Below are 20,450 nucleotides of genomic sequence, written 5' to 3'. Positions count from 1 at the left end.
CACTGACAACCGAACTCCTGGGGAGTCACATTTATTTATTTGGTCGTTCCCATTTTCATGGATGGATATTGTCGGATAGTGCTTGTAAAAACACACACTTTTGCTATTTATTTCTTATTAAAAATTGTCAGCTATTCTTGAGATACCAACACTTTACTTATTTTGTTTACATCTCATTTCCTAGGAGACCGACCACCACTGCTGTATAGCTTGTAAACCCTGCGCTAAAGCTGCCCAGGATTAGGAGGTAACAGCGCCCTCCATAGATCCAGACCAGTTTCAAAGCAGTGCTTACAAGCTCAATAAAAAAGAGCTTGTAAACACTGTGCATGCTTCACTGTCTGGCGGTGGTGGTCGGTCTCCAAGGCAACAAATGTCTCCAAATGTTAATATCTTGAGAACAGCTAAAAATTTTAATAAACATGTGTGCGTCATGTATTGCAGACTACATCACAGTTAGTACTAATTAGTCACAGATTGTACGACACAGTTACATATATAATATATCTTTTATTGTAGGTGGTCACAGTCCACCAGGCACAGGGTCATGATATAATTTACAAATATGACATGCTGCTGACTGATGTCGTCTTCATATAGCTCTGGTTTCATGCAGTTTCCTTTTTGATGCTGATTAAGGCTGTGTTCACACGTTGTGGTTTTTTTATGCGCTTTTTTCCGGAAGCCAAAATCTGCTCTCTTGGCAGTAAAAAAAAAAAAAAAGCTGCTTACAAAAAAGCATGTTTTCCTGCATTTTTTGATGCAGATGTGTCATTTATTTAGAGTACATGTTTAATAAAGTTAGCTTCATTCACCCAAAACACATGGTTTCATTTTTTTTGCGCGTTCTAAGGTGAAAAAATGCTTTAGAAACAAGATTTATGAAATCTTATAGCTTTTGATGGTACTGTAAAAAGCAGGTTTTAATTTTCATTAAAAAAACCCACAATGTGTGAACATACCCTTAAAGGACATGTCTTGAGGAAAGACTAGGCAGCAATATCAGCACAGTGTTAAAGGGACGATGGTCACTAGGGAATTCACTATGGTGTGTTCTGTGTCTTGCATAGACAGCATCTAACACTACGACTCAAAGTCTAAGCTGGTCAGGTCAATCTTGAAGGAGACGTACGGGTAATACTCTTGGTTGTTCAGTTGTAAGCCAGGAATATCCATATTCACCTATGATAACAAGCAAATTATAGTCAGTACAAGTTATGGAGAAACTCTACAGAAACTCCAGTGGACACATGAAATCGGTGTTGACAGCCAACATTCGGTACCACAAACAGGGGAGATGACTTAGCAAATCTCCTGTGTCGTCTAAAGTGATCCTCCACCCTGGTGTCCTCCATTTGCCTCTCGCAGCTTCCTCTGCAAAAATCGGAGGTCCATTTCTCCTACTCACAAGATAGCAGTGGCATGGGGGGCGCACTGGGAAGTCTAAGCCACACCTTCCTGGTCATGACTGCTGTGTGATAGGACAGGTCGGAGAGGCGTGGCTTAGACTTACCGCTGCACTCCCCATGCCACTGCTATCTTGTGAGTAGGAGAAATGAACCTCTGACTTATTAAAAAGTCACATTTGATAAATCAGTTGAAAACATCTTTAAACTCCATGCCTACAGTCGGTGGCCCGTTACTGATTAGACCGTTGGCTGAACCGGTCGATATCAGTGGGTTCATTACTCTAATGTATATGGTGGCCTTAAGAAAGGCTAAGAAGATTAGCGGTTGTCGTTATATGACACCATTTTGGGGGAAGTGCTCAAGAGAAAAGGGAGGTTCAAAGGGGATAAACTCTTTAAGGCAACAAAACCAGAAAAGGTGGCCTTTCATTGGAGCCTTCTACTTACATCCTTCATGTTGGCAGCCGCTGCCTCATCCAGGTGTCGGAAAAGGGCATTCAAGACATCTCGTAATCGTTTCATGGACTTCTTGTTGGGCTGTAGAATTACTGCCTGGAAGTTCACTGGCAAGCCATACCTACGATAACAAGGATACCAACCGTAAGTTACAAACTTTATGGGCAATCTTTCAAGGGGCTGCCATGGGGGGCTTGATAACCCCTTTTTACAAAAATGTGCCCCACTATGCGCCTTAAACTATGCATGTGAATTTCCCTGCTCAGATCTTCCCCCAACATCTCAATAAATGAAGCACATGGGCAGTCTGAAGCACGGTTACTCACAGCAAATACATAGGGAAAAAAACAAAAGGCCTGCGCTCTGAGAAACAATCCTTCATTCTGAGAAATCACATGATCAACGAAGGGACCAAGTAACACAAAGCCCTGGTAAGAACGGCGGGTCCACCATGAGTATATATATATATATACCATATATATATATATATATATATATATATATATATATATATATATATATATATATATATATATATATATATGTGTGTGTGTGTAATACTACAAAAATCACACAACAAAAACATAAGTAATTAAAAAAAAAGAACCTCTTTAATTAAAAAGTGTCTAACCTACTGGTACCGCAGGAACCCAGGTAACATTTCAGCCATAAAAACTGTATCCCCAAAAAATGTAACTAAATTTTACCATATTGTGCCGGAGAGTCCTGGATGCAAGTGCTGCAGACTGCACTCTGTGCAGCAGCATTATCCATGTCACAGGCAATGTGAAAATTGTCTGATTTTCACCCAGAAAAAAAAAGCACAATTTTTCATCGACAGAGTTCATTTTTGTACATCAGCAGTATAAAAATTAGCAAGACCAAATAGTTTCCCATGTTAGAACTGGATGCTATACAGTGGCCGCGAATGGGATACGTTTTTTTTTTATTTGAGCAACCCATAGGCTTGATGGTTGAGTTTCAGCTGAAACACAAAAAAACCCTACTCTGAGAAGTCCTACTGCGTAACATTGGTCTGTGCAAGATCAGTTTTTTTCACAAACAGACCAAAAAAAACACAGTCATGTGAATGTAGCCTTAAAGAAAGTTTCTCTCCACCCAGGAGCAATATTCCTATATACAATCAGTACTACAATGTCCTCACCTTAAAACAGACTCCACGAAAACTCGCAAGGCTTTCACATGAATCCAGGCAATGAACGCTTCACTGAAGTTTACTTTTAACCAGCGCAGCAGAGGCCCCTGTAGGTCAGAGCAGTAGAGGTAAAGATCAGCTTCCTACAGGTTAGTACAGGACATTATGATGACAAATGTTCTGAATTTTTTAATTATCGTTAGAGATGCAAAAAAAATAAGATTATTCCTGGCCTTTGTTGGTGCATCATCAGTTTTGTGTGTGAAGGAGGCTGGCTGATTGCTCATTTTAATCTCTGTGCATGGATTGAGACAAAGAAGGGAGCTGGCTTTTCAGCCTGCCCCCTTCACACACCACATTAGGGAAATGTCTATATATGAAATGTTGTCCAGTATGGAGCACAAGCCAGAAGTCAACCTTCTTCTATCTTGGACCAGGGTGAATCACTTTAGGACAGGGTACTATTAACATTTATTAGAAACCCATATAACTTGCTATTTTAGGCACATTTTACCCCTTAAGGGGGTTAACCGGGGGACTATTTCTTGTTACTATGGACCTAAAAACTAATAGGCAGGTAGTTGCAACCTACCTGTCTGTGGTGCCCGCAGCTGATCTTCCCTGGCACAGGGTGGTCATAGACCTGTCACGGGGGTACTGGGTAAGCTAAGGCTGGTTACCCGGACCCCTGCGATATCCCTCAGACTAGGGAAAACCCTGTCTGTCCCTCTCCCAGAATTTACACTAATGGTGTGCTTGTCTGGGCCACCAGGCCTGACCCTGACTCCTTTTTCAGCCCTATGCTGAAACCTCCACCCGCCACCCAGTGATTAGACCACACACCAATCCCCACAGAAAGCACAGACAGGGAAAACTAAAAACGCACCATGCCGCAGACACACAGGAAAACACTATAATGTGCACAGGGCAAAACAAATACAAATATAGGAAGGAGAAATATGACAAAGGATAATACACCACCAGATACAATTTTTCTTCTCCAAGACCACCACTCCAGACCGGAATCACTAGGCACAAGACACAAGCTATTATCGGCGACGCCCAAAGTCCCGCAGAACTATTTAAAGGCAGTGGGCGTGACCCAGCCTCCAACCCAAGTACCAGCTAGATTAACCCCAGACAACCTAGATAAAATCTAGCCGGCGCCACTGAGCGTATAGTGGACGAATGCGGAATTACCGCTGTCTGTCGGACGCCCTAGAGTGAATAGCGTCCGACATGACAAGTCCCCTCTTGCTAGCGATTCAGTGGCTTCCACTGACGTCATGTCGACTGAGCTGTACCAGTCTGCCCTAAGGTGTGTTTATGAGGCGCATTCTCAAGGTCAGTAATCGGCAGCACTTTGGACGCAGCACATGTCCGCTCCGTCCAAAGCGCTGCCGTTTTTTGTGCGCGCGGTGATTCCCTATGTGTTCATTGAACCGTGCGGAATCACCGCATCCTATACATAGAACGGTGCTATTTATCTTGCAGAGACTGAGCGTTTCCGAAAGATAAATAGACATGCTGCGGTCTGGAAAGACGCGCCACATGTCTGTCTCCGCAGGGAAGCCGGAGGCGTCCGTGCACACATAGTGGAGATTGGATTTCTTGAGTCACGAGGTGATGAGTGGTATTCTCTCCTGATTAAGTATGTGATATTTGGTGCCTGTCTTACACGAATGTATGTTTAGGGCAAGGTTAGACTTCCGAGACAAAATCAATGAGCAATGAGAAATGATGTAACGATGTAATATTTCCTCTATGATGTAACCTTGTAATCAGGGGCGGACATACCGCCGGTGCAACTGCAGCGGGGCCTGAAGGTGAAGGGGGACCCCTGCAGGCAGGGCCGTATTGCCCATAGCAGCAGAGTGTGCAGCCATTATGGGAGCACTTAGTTGAGATTACGGGTGGGATTGAGAGGGGCGCGGTGTCATGCTGGATCAGGCCCCTCTCATTCCCTCCCATAATCATGTGAATACCCAGAGGCAGGGAGAGAGCGGCGCACAGAGTGCAGGAGTTCAAAAAGGGGGCATGTCATGCAGGGAGAGACGCTGGTCAATGAATGCTTTCCCTACAAGACTGAGGAGAGCGCTCACCGGCTGCCGTCTGTCCTCCTGCATGGCGCATCCCAATGGTGAATATACAGGGGACAACAGTGGACGAAGAGCAGGACTTACTGTGGGTCCTCTGTTCTATTCCCAGCAGGCTGCAGCATCTCAGAGAAGAGGTCAGGGGAGGAGGCTCACTGCACGGGACAGCATGGCAGCAGCAGGGGCTGATATCAGTCCTCTCTACTGTGTTCCCATCCCCCACAGTGGGGTCTGCAGCCCTCTTCAGTAGGGTTGAGCGAAACGGATCGGTCATTTTCATAAGTCGCCGACTTTTGGCAAAGTCGGCGTCTCATGAAACCCGACCCCAGCGTGGGGTCGGCCATGCGGTACGCGATCTTGGCGCCAAAGTCGCGTTTTGAATGACGCCTTCCCCGCCATTTTTTCAGCCAATTAATTGTGGGCAGCGTGATGACATAGGTTCCGGCCCGGTTTCTGCGGCGTCATAGAGCCATATTACCGTTTGGGCTGCAGTGAGAGAGAGAGAGAGAGAGAGAGAGAGAGAGATATGAATGCACATTGACTTGCATTGGGTTTCGTGTTCCGGGACCGGAACCCGACTTTACAGTAGAATCGGCCGATTTCACACGATCCGACTTTTGAGAAGGTCGGGTTTCACAAAACCCAACTCGATCCTAAAAAAGCAAAAGTCGCTCAACCCTACTCTTCAGGTGATCTCTGAACTATGAGGCCAACATCCTCCAAGGCTCATCTGAACACCTGAGGTCATAGATTAGTATGCGTGTGTTTGTATATGTACATACTGTATGTGTGGGTGTCTATGTACAGTATACAGTATGTAATGTGCATGTATGTATGTGTGTGTATGTGTGTGTATGTATGTACAGTATATATGTGTGTATCTATGTATTTGTGTGTAGATCTGTGTATGTATGTGTGTGTCTATGTGTGTATGTATGTGTCTGTACATCTGTGTATGTGTGTGTATATACTGTACGGTTTGTGTATATTATGTGTATATAAGTGTGTGTGTGTGTATGTATGGTATGTGCATGTACGGTATATGTATCTGTGTGTATGTACGGTATATGTATGTACGGTGTATGCGTGTATGTATGTATGGTATATATACGATGTATGTGTGATCCATTGAATCATGGATAACCTGCAGATCACTGGGGATTCGACCACTGGGCCCTCCAGAGATTCTGAGAACAAGGGTCCGCAGTCTCATCCTAGATGGATCAGAGTTGTGTGTGCTCGGCCTCTGCGCTCTCCATTATCTATAGAGCTTGTGAGCGCTGCGCTCGGCTATTTCCATCAGTTCCACAGACAATGGATAGAGCAGACATATAATGTAACGTTTCCTGGTGTACAGTGTGCAAAATGTATATATTGTGATGCAGTGACCCCTGTTACAGGTAGGGGGCACTGCATGGTCTTCCCGGAATACGTATGGAGGCGTATTGAGGCCATAGGAATGCATGGCAATCGCAGGAATAACTGTGGTAATGAGTCAAAATCCGGGAGTATTGTGAATGGCCAATATGTGTGTCATAGAGGAAGACACTTTGCACTGCCAGCCTGAGGTAAGGTTGTTCTGGGACCTGTAGTCCCACAAGTAAATGTCAATAGAAAAGAGGCAAAATATCCGCACAACTGCGCAATCCAGTGTTATGGACCTGGTGGTTAGGTGCACCAGGACTGACCTGATAGTTAAACACGGAATCGGGACGAGCTCTGGGGAAATGGGAACTCTGCTGACCGCAAACCCTACTCCTATCAACACAACTAGAAATAGCCGTGGAGCGTGCCTGACTCTGCCTAGACGCCTCTTCACAGCCTAAGAGCTAACTACCCCTAAAGAAAGGAAACAAAGCCTCACTTGCCTCAGAGAAATTTCCCCAAAGGTAAAAGCAGCCCCCCACAAGTATTGACAGTGAGTAAGAGGAAATCACAAACACAGGATGAAATAGGTTTTAGCAAAGAGAGGCCAGTCTAACTAAACAGATTGAGGATAGAAAAGGGATCTTTGCGGTCAACACAAAAAGCTACAAAAACCACGCAGAGTGTGCAAAAAATACCCCCGCACCGATTCACGGTGCGGTGGTGCCACTCTGCACCCCCAGAGCTTCCAGCTAGCCAGGCAGTTTCATGATAGCAAGCTGGACTGGAACTTAGCAAGAAAAACCATATGTAACAAATGAACAAGCAGGAACTTAGCTTGTGCTGGAGTAGACAGGTCCTCAGAAAGATCCAGGAGAGATCTGAACCAGTACTAGAACATTGCCAGCTGGCATGGAGTAACGATCTGAGTGGAGTTAAATAGAGAATCCAGCCTAGCCCTAAACGAGAGCAGCTGGAGAAGGAATCTCAGAACCAGCAGCTCCACTCACAGCCACCAGAGGGAGTCCACGGACAGAACTCACCGAAGTACCATTCATGACCACAGGAGGGAGTTCGAGAACGGAATTCACAACAATCCAGACCAAAAATGCCTTATATTGTGCACAGCCGCATGCTTGTAACGCCCATCATATAAAAAGAAGCGGTTACTATATCCAGAAAAACAGCATTGAAAATCCGAAAAAATGGAAAGCACTCACTACTCTTTGAAATTCAGTACTTTATTAAGACATCTACGTCTTCAGCAGGGGAGAATGTGAGCAATGAACGGACGATGGCCGTTTCACGCTTCCACGGGTCCTTAGGTCCATTGCTCACATTCTCCCCTGCTGAAGATTTAGATGTCTCAATAAAGGACTGAATTTCAAAGAGCGGTGAGTGCTTTCCATTTTTTCTTCCTTTTTTGGATCCACAAGTAAAAGTGTTGTTTGTATAAATGTGAAGGGAGGCTGGCAAGGCTAGTTATGAGAGATGGGCAGGTCAAACTAGCCACACACACTCCCACCTGTGGGAGTGGTTACAGCTTCATAATGTGACCAGGGTGTGGGTCACATGGTCTCTGATAAAGGTCCTGGAAGCCTATGTGTTAGGAGTGCCGTCTCCCTGAAGAGCACGTGCTGGGGCTTTGGACCTGGTGGCCTGGGGTGTTGGACATACGTCATGAATAGCACCCGAACAAGCCACATGCCTGTGTGTTGGACGGTCCCAGGTGGGGATGGACGTCCTGATTAGCACACTGAGACCGTGGTCCTGGACGGTCTCTGTGTTGGAAGCTCCAGTGAGTGGAGTCTTCCTGAAGCACCTAGAGACACCGTGGACCTGGACGGTCTATGTTTGGGAAGCTACCGTCCTTCGGCGGCTCTGGACTAACTGCTGTGTGCCTGCTAGGCAAGTTGGTGAACCCCGTGAGGCAGCTTCCCTGAGTGAGAGGACTGACAGGAGGTCAGCGTGTGGAGCAGGAGCTCCTGGAAGGTATCCCCGGACAAGGGGATTTTCATATACTGTATCATATGGCATAGAAGTGTATCTGCCATATGAACTGTTCGGCATACGGTCACCCATGGTAACTGGACTAAGTGAGAGGTCCAGCATGTTTACTGAACTGTGAATTGAAGCCATACAAAATATATACAATGAACTGTGCATGACCAGTTTATGACACTTTAATAAACCGCATAGACTGTGTTTAAGCGAAAAACCGTTCCTGTGTGCTTGAATCCCGTGCCAAGCGAGTGTCCCCCAACACATGCGGTAAGCGCTATCTTACAATATATATCTATGTTTACGTACTTTTGTCAATGTGTGTTATGTAGGGAAAGCGTAGTGTTGGTAATAGACCACTAGATGGAGTCATTTTGGTGTATCTAGTTTAGCACGGTAGTACACCAGGTGAATAGTTAATTGTAGGAGGGGTCACTGTGATAAGGGGAAGGGAGCTTCCTGGTTAGAGGGAATAGGGGCCTGGACGCGCATAGAGCTCGGGTGGGATTATAGCCCGAGTAGCTTAGATACCCAACAACAAGAGAGGAGCCCAGCCATCCAGAACCAGGGGATTAGCATAACCCCAGCAACAGTAGCATCAGCAGCTTCAGGAGCTAGAGCCGCAGTGAAAGGACACAGCAGGAAAGACGGGCAGGTCGCTTGCCATGTGGCAGGTGATCGCATGGGCTGATGCCCTCAGATCCGGTGCGAAACGGCTGGGGGAACACCAGAATGCAGATAATCTGGACAAGGAGGACGCTGTGATATGGTAGGACCCGTTCGAGCCGTGTGACAAGGAGAGGAGTGAAGGGAAAGCTGAAGTGACACGTAATGTGAAACCTGATGTTAACGCTGTAACGGATCTGGATATGCTGCGAAGAAGTGAGAGTAAAGTTTTGTGTTTTGAGTTATACCTGAACTGTGTCTCTGCTTATTCGCAGGAGACCGGCGGAGACCTTGAGAAACAGAGGAGAGGCCCTGTCAGCGCAGAAAATGGAGATGCAAGTAAGCTGCCAGGGAAATGTGATTTTTATGTGAAGGGAGGCCAGGGCACACAAAACCCGATAAGCTCAGCCACGACTATGGCCCTGGCCGACCTTTACACCATCATCATAAGAAGTGTACCCGTCAGGGAGGGGGGCCCAGACACATTTCTTGCACAGGGGCCCCAAGCTCTTAGTGTCCGCTACTGCTTGTAATGATGTATGATCTTCAATAAAACAAGTAAAAAAAAAAAACTGTCCAAACCGTAGGCTGCTGGCATTAAGACTCACATACTGCTGCTTCTTATCTGCCTCCAGTTTAATGATCTCATCTTTTTCAGACTGCAGCTCTTTCTCGTTGAAGTAAAACTCCCGCACTATGAACCTAAAGAGAGAAAATATGATCAATACAGTCAGGCAACAGTTAAAGAGGTTGCCCACTAGTTTTTCATTGAAGACCCATCCTTAGGATAGGTCATCACATGCGGGGATAGCCTGTTTGTTAGACTATCCCCGCATGTGTTGCGGTTGTCAGACAGCGGAGAGACATGAAGCTACGGCGACTAGAGCATTTTTTCGAGCACGCCAAAAATACTGGATCAGGACACACCGGATAACACCTTACCCGAGCTCGCTCATCACTAATGCCAAACTCTTACCTGTTTTCCCGAGCCTTAGCTTTATATTCATCAATCACTTTTCTGAAGAGGGTGACGGTAAACAAGCCTCCTTCTGCGTCCTCCGCAATCATCCTGCACGGAAGCATACAGATGGCGGAATGAACAGCGGCGCCAAGTTTCTGATGACCTGAGGTCGTACCGCCTGTGCCCATTTTGTCTCTACAGCCAATGGTGTCACTAATCCTTATCCCGATATGAATCGGTCGCTTCTTCCCACTGTGTGCACTGTCTGATCTCCTCCTAAGGAACTCATCGTCATGGTGGATCCCTCACTGGGAGGATCACCAGTAATCCTCCACAGAAATTACTCAAATGGCTCATGCACACAATCGATTTTCTCGCACAAGTGCTATCTATGGTTTTCATGGACTGTCAGACTGAAGAAGGTGGAGACATTTTTTTTTTTCCCTCCACATCGGAGAAAAACTGATACCACTCTTGGACCATTTCTGAGGGGGGAGGAAATGGTTGTGTGACCCTACCCAAATAGTAACTAAAGCTTAATGGTTTTCTATTTATATATTTGTCCAGTATGAAACGTTGCACATCACTTTATTAGGGGATTTGTCTTCATTCTTGCAACAACAAAAATTGCATGTATATGGCCTGCAAACCCCTGCTTTTTCCCCAGTTTATTTCCTGCCTTCAGCTGCAGAAAGTACTTATTAGGAGTACAGATGATGGCAGTGATGGGCCAGCTCGGCTTGTGTCTTATTAACTATGGAGGTAAGCTGCGGCAGGATATTGTTCTGATAAGCAGAACAGTCAAAGGAGGAGACAGAAGCTGACTCCATCACTGCCATCATCTGTACTCCTAATGAGAACCTTCTGATATTGATGCAGCTAAAGGCAGGAACATAAACTGGGGAAAAGCCGGGGCTTGGAAGCCACTTACATGAATTTTTTTTACAAGAATGAAGACAGATACCTAATAAAGTGATGCTTAGTATTAGAACATCTTCCTAATGAGGGATTCTTGGTGACTATTAGTTTCAAACAATTTTTTTCAACCAAAATATCTTTTCATGGCATCAGATATACTCTCAGGCCCAACGAGATTTCAACATGGCAAAGGATCGACCCATGCCATTATGTAACTGTGCATTCATGGCTTATTAGAAAACTCAGCTGAAATAAAATGTTATGAATAGTTGTATCACCTGATTATCGAATTGGTAAAGTTTCTCCCTGTTAAGAGCTTAAGAGTAACCATCATTTTAACTCGTATTTCATAAACCATTAGCACACATGAAATTAAGCAACTTTGTAATGTATCTTATCAGAGAAATGTGCTTCTTTTTCCTCCAGGACTGATCTTCTACTCTCAATTCATGGATAAAATCTGTATTCAATGAAGACAGATTTCCCCATTACTGAGATAAAAAAATAACACTTGGTGCTTATAAGACTCTATGAAGGGGGAGGAGAAGGAGGGAGGAGCTAGCGGAACCCAGACATTCTACTGCAAGTTCTCCTGAAATGACAGGTGCAATTCTCTATAGAACTTTATGAACACAAACTGTCACCTCCTATCTCAGTAATGAGAAAGTCGCTAGTCACTGAATACAGATTTTACCCCTGAATTGAGAATTTTGAGAAACAATAATCAGTCCTGGAGGAGAATGGAGTGGATTTCTCAAATAAAATATATTACAAAATTTCCTATTTTCACATGTACTATTAATTTAATGAAAAAAAAACAACTATGGTTACTTCTTATGAGCCATGCTATGCTCCCCTGAGAAATTAAATATACAGATAGCCTGTTCACAGAGGAAGAGAACAACAACTCTAGTGCCACCTGTTAGAAGTAACGATCCTATAAGTCAATATCGACCTTTTGGGCCACATGATTTAGGATATGACGCCAAACCAAAAACTCCATTTTTACATACAGCTGTTTCAGTATTTTTGCCGCTCATCAGTGCAAAGTACAAGACTGGCTGGCAGGGTGGGAGGCGTTTGAAATGGGGACTAAGAGCGCCAAGATGATGTGGAGAGACTTAGGTTATGCAATGCTATCCTTGAAAATTAGAGGCCTGATTCAACATTTGTGATTTTTTTAAGTTACTTTTTCTTTTTTTGTCTTTGTTGACGTTTTTGCTCAAAATTCTTCAAAATGGTGTTTAGTTTTGTCTTTAACCTATGTATTGACCTTTAGAGAGAAACATTTTATGTTCCTCTAAAATATCGCAAAATTTCAGGTGTTCGTGAAATTACTCCAGAGCAAGACTCGAGTTCGCTTGCAACAAATTTTGTGACTTTTCGAAAAGATGCAAATGATGGATCATTAAAAAAAAAAATTGGAAACACTAAACTCTGTCCATAGTGGCAAACTAGAAAAAAAATAGGCCAATAAATATATATATATATATATATATATATATATATATATATATACGGTATACATATATAAAATAAATTGAAAAAAAGACACAAATAAAAACATGTGAAAAAATCAAAAACTGTGGTACAAATACAATAATTTATTAAGCCCTAAATATGCAAATAGCCTCTTCACAGAAGAAAAGAACTATCACCTGGGGAACTCTTTATACCCACTGTCAATAGCTTTCCACCCAGCCAACCAGTTCTCCTTCTTAAGGCAGGATACACACTAGCGTATTTCAGTGTCGGTAATTTCCGGACTGACCATGGGTTGACTTGACCTCGCAGCCTCTTAAACATATATAAGGCTGTAAATTGGGGTTGGAAGATCCAATACCAGATCTGGCATTGGGGTCGATATACTGACAGTGAAGTCCACTCGTGAACCTGGTCTTACACCAAAACAGCTGCATGAAAACGGAGGTTCTGATCTGGATATATATCCCAAATCATGTGGCGAGACTCTTTAATTGGTTGATATTCACTTCCAGGATTGGCACTAGAGGCGATGTCTTTTCCTCTGTGAAAAAACTATTTACGGTACATGTCACCAGATTAGATTGGTGCAAACTTTTTGGCAAAACCCACAACCAAATTCCTCCCAGCACTCCAGTCTTACGCTCGTGTTCGCCAATAGTCTATTGAGTATGGGGGCTCTGGCCAACAGATCGCCCGGGAAGATGTCCAATTTCAGATCACCTTCTACTCCCAGAGATAAGACGCAACGCAGAGATGTCAGTTGGTGGCTTTTTCATAGAGAGCACAGGAGTGTTTGGCCGAATGAGCCCTCTCGTGTATGGGAGAGTTAGCCAAGATGGCAGTTGGCCGAACGATCTGCTGAAGAATCAATTGGCCGACAGAAATTTGATGTGTATGGCCGGCTTTACAGTCTACCCGGAAACAGAGTATACATTTCTCAAATCCCTGTGTCGCCCAAGTCCTCCTACTGTGTTTTTAACCATTATACCCACTGATTCTTACTTGGTTGACCGAGGTACAACCATATCGGCCAAAGATTCGTAGGTCTTCTGCCAAGCATTATAGCCGGTCCTGTAAGTGAAAATTTACAGAATTTGTAAGAATAAGATGTGGCATGTTCTCATTCATCACCATCATTCATTTGGTATTAGTAAAACTTGCAATGCCTCCAAGATCGCCATAACTAAGTTTTTGTGACCTTACGAGGCTCTGCACACCGGTGGAATGATTGCATAATATCCAACAAATAACACTTATTTTATAAAGATGAGCCATGCGGATCAAGGCAAAACAGCTTAATCTCGAATGTTACTAAAATTTTAGACTCCATTCACTCCAAACTATTTGTGATTCACTGTGTGCAAATTCAGTCCCCATTTGGATGGACTGTAAAGGGCTGTGAAAGGGGTTAAAAGAGAAAAACAAAATCGTAAACTCGCCTTGCTGCTCACCTGTCCCACCACCGTTTCTCCCCGCCAGATCCTTTGCTGGCTTCGTCTGGCTCCAGACTTTACAGGTCTTCATAGCAGGCGATCTCCTCTTCTGTATGTTCCTTCTCTTTGCAACAGTGCGTCCTGCGCTGAGTAGGTTGTGAGCTACTAAATAGACATCAGGTGATGCACGTCATGATTTTGTGATGTCATGACATGTGGCAACGGGGCATACTGAGCGTTGGAAGCGTAGGTACAAAGTGAAGGGAGATGTAGAAGAAGACATCACCTCCTGTGAAGACAGAGCCGGGGGAGACAGTGGAGTTCTGGGCAGGGAGCTGAAGTGAGACAGCTGAGCGTCGATCTGAGTACACTATTCGTCTACCCCTTAAATACCCTTTTAGTGAGATTAATAATACAACATTTTTAAAATAGTCAAAAACTACCGTATTTTTTTTTTTTTTTTTTTTAAATAATCAAAAATACAAAAATGTAAACTCCTCTTCCTTATCCCATTTATCTCTTAAAAACTCTAAATTAACATATTGCTGCATGTTGGAACTCTCAAAATATCTTATTATAATTAAATTATAAAAAAATCCATGTTATTTGTTCTACATTGTAAATTCTATATGAAAATAAAACTGCCAGAATTGCTCTTTTTTGAATACGTCACCTAAAAAAAAATTAAATAGTAATGTCATCATAAGGTCTTATGTACCAGAAAACGGTTGCAATAACAATTTTCTTGTTTCCAGCAAAAATCAAGCCCTCACACAGCTATGTCATTGAAAAAGTAAATGAATAAGGCAACACAAAACAATTTTTTTTAACAATAGTAAAGCATGAAAAAAAACAACTATATATGATTTTCTGATAATTGTACATCCCCAAAGAATAAAGTTCTACATATCATCTTTACTACATGGTAAAATCTGTATTGGTAATAAAAAATAGAAATCTTGCAATTCTCACACTGCCCACTGGGGTTTTTTTAATTCTAACTTCCTGTTGTTTCAGCAAACAATACATGTACATTAGTACGTTAGCCACAATGGTCAGATCCCGACCCTAAATTTTGTATTCAAGCATATCATGAGCGTGTGCAAAGGTAATTGTGAAGGGACATGGAGAAGGGTCAGCGGTGACATCGCCTATTGTAATTAGTAGATGCTTTGTTATCAGCTATACATAGGGATGATACCTGTGATTGTGATCCTGACTCTGATGATAGTGCATATGCTGAAAACTATTCCTGAAAGGACAGGAAGTATGAGTCTAAAAAGTCCCAGTGACCAGTATGAAAATTGTAAGATTGACCCTCAAAAAAAAAAAAAATTTAAAGTCTTGGAATCCACTTGAAAAGAAAATAGCTGAGGCGGAAAAGAGTTCCCAATGAACAGCAAGCAGAGATCTTGAAAACCGTAATGAATTGACACAGCAAATATATTAGAATATTGAGCATGCACTGTCATCATAGTGAGCCAATCAGGGAAGACGGAGAGGCAGGGGGAGGGAAAGAGCAGCAGCTTGAACCAATGATAAGCCAGTGGGTGTGTCTCAGACCACCTCAGTCTCCCTGTAGACACTGAGAGATGAGCAGTAGCCACAGATCACAGCTCTGCTTTAATGAGGTTGATTAAGTATAGGTGTAGGCACTGACTATTTATACTACTTACTTTGGGACGACCACCAGAAGTGTTATGAGATATTCTGAGTTCAGAACAAAGTCTTCTTTATTTACAATGTCAGCTAAGGTTCTCGTCAGTAAATTGCCCCTGTGGAATAAAGGAGACATCTATTACTAGTATCTAGAAAATCAGATTTACAGGAAATTAAAGGGATTGTCTGTGTGCATAGAAAGTTGTTTGTTTTAAAAATGGAAATTAATGAAACTTACAAATCTACTTTAATAATGAAATCTACACAGCTGATTCCATTTTAGTATCAGTTGTAATACCCCCGGACATTTCCTCATTCGTTCTCGGACATAGGAAAGAGCATCTGACCTCTGACGCAGGACGGCTGGCTGTCTACGTAGTTTAATTAGTTAAGCCACCTTCCCTCTTTCTCCATCACAGCTGATGAGAAGTCAGAGAACAGGGGCTGGCTTTTCTAATAAACTTAGCCAGCCCCCCTACCACATCACCAACACAGGGAGGCGAAAAAAAGTTCTTCCTACAAATTGTCACATGGAATCTGTCAGCAGGATTTGCTACCCCATCTAAGAGCAGCTTAATGTAGGGACAGAGACCCGGATTCCTGCAATGTATCACTTACTGGGCTACTTGCTGTCAATATATTGATAAGATCACAGTTTTCTCTGCTGCAGTTCTACCAGTTCTATGAATGCTGAGCTCTGCATAACCCCGCCCACACCACTGATTGGCAGAAAGCGTCCAATTAGTGATGAGGGCGTGGTAGGACTATCTGGCAAACGGGTTACTAGTCCTCTAATGATAATCTCCTGCTGACAAAACAGTGATTTTATCAAAACTACACTGAGAAGCCCAGGAAGTGACACATCGCTGGAATCAGGGTCTCTGTCTCTACATTATCCTGCTCTCGGACTAGGTGATAAACACCTGGTGACAGATTTCCTTTAAGACCCTCATATACTTGAGAAAAAAGTCTGTAATATATTTACTGTATTTATATATCTATCTTTCATTCTTTTTGCCAGATTTCTACTAAAAAAACCTTCAAATTGTCATTGTATAAAACTAGAGGCACAAAAAAAACATAGTGTGGGCCCATAGAACTCTATAGGCCAAGTACTGTGGATCCACGCAGTCCAGATCAGTAATGCAGCCATGTGCATGAGGCCTAATACTCTTACTATTATCAACAGATCTCCCATAGAAATGCAAAGTCACTCACATAAATCTCTATACATACACAGTTTTCCTCTCCAGGCTCTGCAGATTGCTCTTAATATTGTTATATGTAAGTGCTCTTGACTTCAGATCTGTGTCTATTTGTGACATTTGCTGGGAAAAAAAAGGTGAGAAATTAAAATACATTCAGGTCAATAGGCCCATCTCGATTATTTCCCCTAAAATTTACACTAAACGTAAAGGTAATGCATTGTCAGAAATTGGTGACCTATTGTTTAAGTCAGGTTTTTGTGTTGAATGTTTTATGTTTTTGTTTTTTGCAAAAATAGGGGGCTTCCACGTTATTGGTAGCACAAAGGCTCCGAAAAAACACTATGGCTCCTCGCCCCCCAAAAGAAATCCAGCTCCCAAATCCGAATGACCCTCCTCCCTTCTGAACTCCAGTGTGCCTAATCCATATTTATTGTCCACATGTTTGCCATTTCTGTAGCGATGAGAGCCCGACTGAATTTGCAGGTGAATGTCTCCAGGAGCATGAGCTGGGCACCACAACATACTGGTCAATACGATGTAGTGGTGACTACAACGTACTGGTCACCACAACATACTGGTCACAACGTACGGGCGACTACAACGTACTGGTCACTACAACGTACTGGTGACTACAACGTACTGGTCACAACGTACTGGCGACTACAACGTACTGGTGACTACAATGTACTGGTCACTACAATGCACTGGTGACTACAACGCACTGGCGACTACAACGTACTGGTCACAACGTACTGGCGACTACAACGTACTGGTCACTACAATGTATTGGTCACCACAACGTACTGGTGACTACAACGTACTGGTCACAATGTACTGGTCACTACAATGCACTGGTGACTACAACGTACTGGTCACTACAACGTACTGGTCACTACAATGTACTGGTGACTACAACGTACTGGTCACAACGTACTGGCGACTACAACGTACTGGTGACTACAATGTACTGGTCACAACGTACTGGTCACTACAACGTACTGGCGACTACAACGTACTGGCGACTACAATGTACTGGTCACTACAACGTACTGGTCACTACAACATACTGGTCACTGCAATGGCAGATTAGCAATTTTCACTCAGCAACATCCTCTGCTGCTTGTTTCTGGAAAACATCCATGGAGTCAAACTGTCACTACACCTGTAGATACATTTCTAGAGGGGTCTAATTTCCAAAATGGGGTCATTTGATGGTGTTAGTTTCTTCTTCTGGCACTTAAGTGCTCTGTACATGGAGTCCGCAACACATTCTACAATAACACTTTTCTACAAATTTTCATTTATTCTTTGTAAATCCATTCAAATGAGGTTATTCACACTTCTATGACCATAAGAGAATGGAATATTACCATATCGTTAAATCACTAGTTCTAGTTTTTAAAATGGGAGATGTGGGGCAATGAAATTAATGAAAATTTTAAATTCATGGTTACAAGGTGAAATTTGCAAAAGCCTTCCACAATTTTTATGACCAACTATCATTTCATGGGCCAAAGTACATAATAAATAACTACATTTATTGCAATTTCAGGTTGGGCGCTGTCTCTTGGCCGGCCTTTTGTAGTGTCCAGCAGTAGTCTCCTGCTGAAGCCCTGCTATGTGTAGAAACACAAGAAGAAAAAGGTATAAAGTCAGCTCGCCCGTATGGACGTCCGGAGCACGCAAGACAGGCAGTGCAGCAGGAAGATCAATCAATTATGAAGAAAAAGATCCAGCTCATGGTTCCCATAGAAAGTCAAAAGTTTGTTGAAAAAAGAATTTTAAACAATTAAGCTATGTGTAGCACCGGCAATCGGACGATCACAACTTCATGTCTCCTAGGGGGACTATTGAAGCCAGTTAAAAAAAAAGTTTGAAAAATATTTAAAAAATAGATAAAAACACAAAAGTTCAAATCACCCCCCCCCCCTTTTGTTCATTGAAAAGAAACACAGTTTAAAATAAAACAAAAAACACTTATTTGGTATTGCTGTGTTCAGAAATGTCCGATCTATCAAAATATAAACTAAATTAATCTCATTGGTAAATGACGTAATGAGAAAAAGAAAAATCAAAAAGTCAGAATTTCGGGAGGTTTTTGTCCACCACAACATTGCAATAATATATAATAAAAGGCAATAGGGACATTGTATCAATAAAAACGTCAGCTCGAGGCAGAAAAAAATAAGCCTTCACCCAGCCTCAGATCCCAAAAAATGAAGCACTACGGTCTTGAAAAATAAGCAAATTTTTCTTCCATACAAATGTTTGATTTTCTTTTCACCACCTAAATAAAAAAGAACCTCTACTTGTTTGGTGTCTGCGTACTCGTAATGACCGGGGGAATCATATTCCTCAGTCAGTTTTAGCATTTAGTAATCATGGTAAATAAAAGACCAAAAACAAACGATTGATCGAGGAATTTCAATTTTTTGTTGGAATTTCACCACACTAAGAACATTTTTTCATTTTTTTCCAGTACACTATATGGTAAAATCAATGGTGTCATTCAAAAGTACAACTCGTCGCACAAAAAATAATATGGCTCATATGGCTGCATTGCCAGAAAAATATAAATGTTATTGCTCTGGGAAGAGGGGAAGGAAAAAATTAAAACGCAAAAATGGAAAATTGCAAGGTGGTGAAGGGGTTAAAACTATTCCACTCTGCCTTTTGGACAGACTGATTGATACTCTCTTTCAACTCTGCATGACTTAGTTGAGAAAATTTTGAACTCAAATACTTGAAACCATCATTTTCATCTTTCTCCAACGAAAGAGATGAAGAGGTGGCACTCTGTGTGCTGGTAAAAAATCTTCTCTATTTAGGGAGATAAAAAAATGGATGCAGGGGAGCGGGTCATGCGGTGAACGACGGCCGTTTTGTATCCGTATGACGCTTCAACGAATCCATGCCCTGTCGTGCGGCCAAACAGTAGTGTTCCACCACATATGGGGTATCGGCGTACTCAGGAGAAATTGCATGCTTCATTTTCTACTGTTACCCTTGTGAAAATGAAAAATTTGGGGCAAAAACAACATGTTTTGGGGGTTTCATTTTCTCGGCTCAACATTATAAAATCCTTTAACCCCTTAAGCCCCAAGGGTGGTTTGCATGTTAATGACCGGGCCAATTTTTACAATTCTGACCACTGTCCCTTTATGAGGTTATAACTCTGAACGCGTCAATGGATCCTGATGATTCTGACATTGTTTTCTCGTGACATATTGTACTTCATGATAGTGGAGAAATTTCTTCGATAAGACTTGCGTTTATTTGTGAAAAAAACGGAAATTTGGCGAAACTTTTGAAAATTTCGCAATTTTCCAACTTTTAATTTTTATGCCCTTAAATCAAAGAGACCCCCCAAGGAACTTATCTAGATGTGTTGTGAGAACTTTGAACCCCCAAGTGTTTCACTACAGTTTATAACGCAGAGCCGTGAAAATAAAAAATCACAAAACCACAAAAATGGTGTTTTAGCCCCCCCAAATTTTTATTTTCCCAAGGGTAACAAGAGAAATTGGACCCCAAAACTTGTTGTCCAATTTGTCCTGAGTACACTGATACCCCATCTCCCTGCAGGACCCGGATGTAGCCCCGTGGCCATTTTGGATCTGGGGCCTGCGGGGAGGAG

The 20,450-nt window shown here is 42.7% G+C and overlaps 1 protein-coding gene across 1 annotated transcript in view; it reads right to left on the bottom strand.

The window, feature by feature from the left end:
- Positions 1–735: 735 nt before the first annotated feature.
- The window catches only part of ATP6V1C2 (ATPase H+ transporting V1 subunit C2), a 56,491-nt gene continuing 36,776 nt past the window's right edge, over positions 736–20,450 (bottom strand). The window contains exons 6-13 of the mRNA XM_077291430.1: positions 16,842–16,933; positions 15,623–15,721; positions 13,516–13,584; positions 10,126–10,218; positions 9,758–9,851; positions 3,031–3,128; positions 1,857–1,986; positions 736–1,182 (exon numbers count right to left, since the gene is read on the bottom strand). Coding sequence (XP_077147545.1) covers positions 1,084–1,182; positions 1,857–1,986; positions 3,031–3,128; positions 9,758–9,851; positions 10,126–10,218; positions 13,516–13,584; positions 15,623–15,721; positions 16,842–16,933 — 774 coding nt within the window. The 3' untranslated portion in view covers positions 736–1,083. The remainder of the gene's footprint in view (positions 1,183–1,856; positions 1,987–3,030; positions 3,129–9,757; positions 9,852–10,125; positions 10,219–13,515; positions 13,585–15,622; positions 15,722–16,841; positions 16,934–20,450) is intronic.

Source organism: Ranitomeya variabilis, chromosome 2, assembly GCF_051348905.1.
Source record: "Ranitomeya variabilis isolate aRanVar5 chromosome 2, aRanVar5.hap1, whole genome shotgun sequence".
Taxonomy (NCBI): Eukaryota; Metazoa; Chordata; class Amphibia; order Anura; family Dendrobatidae; genus Ranitomeya; species Ranitomeya variabilis.
The sequence above is the reverse complement of the archived record's forward strand: the minus strand, read 5'-3'. Positions and strand labels throughout refer to the sequence as shown.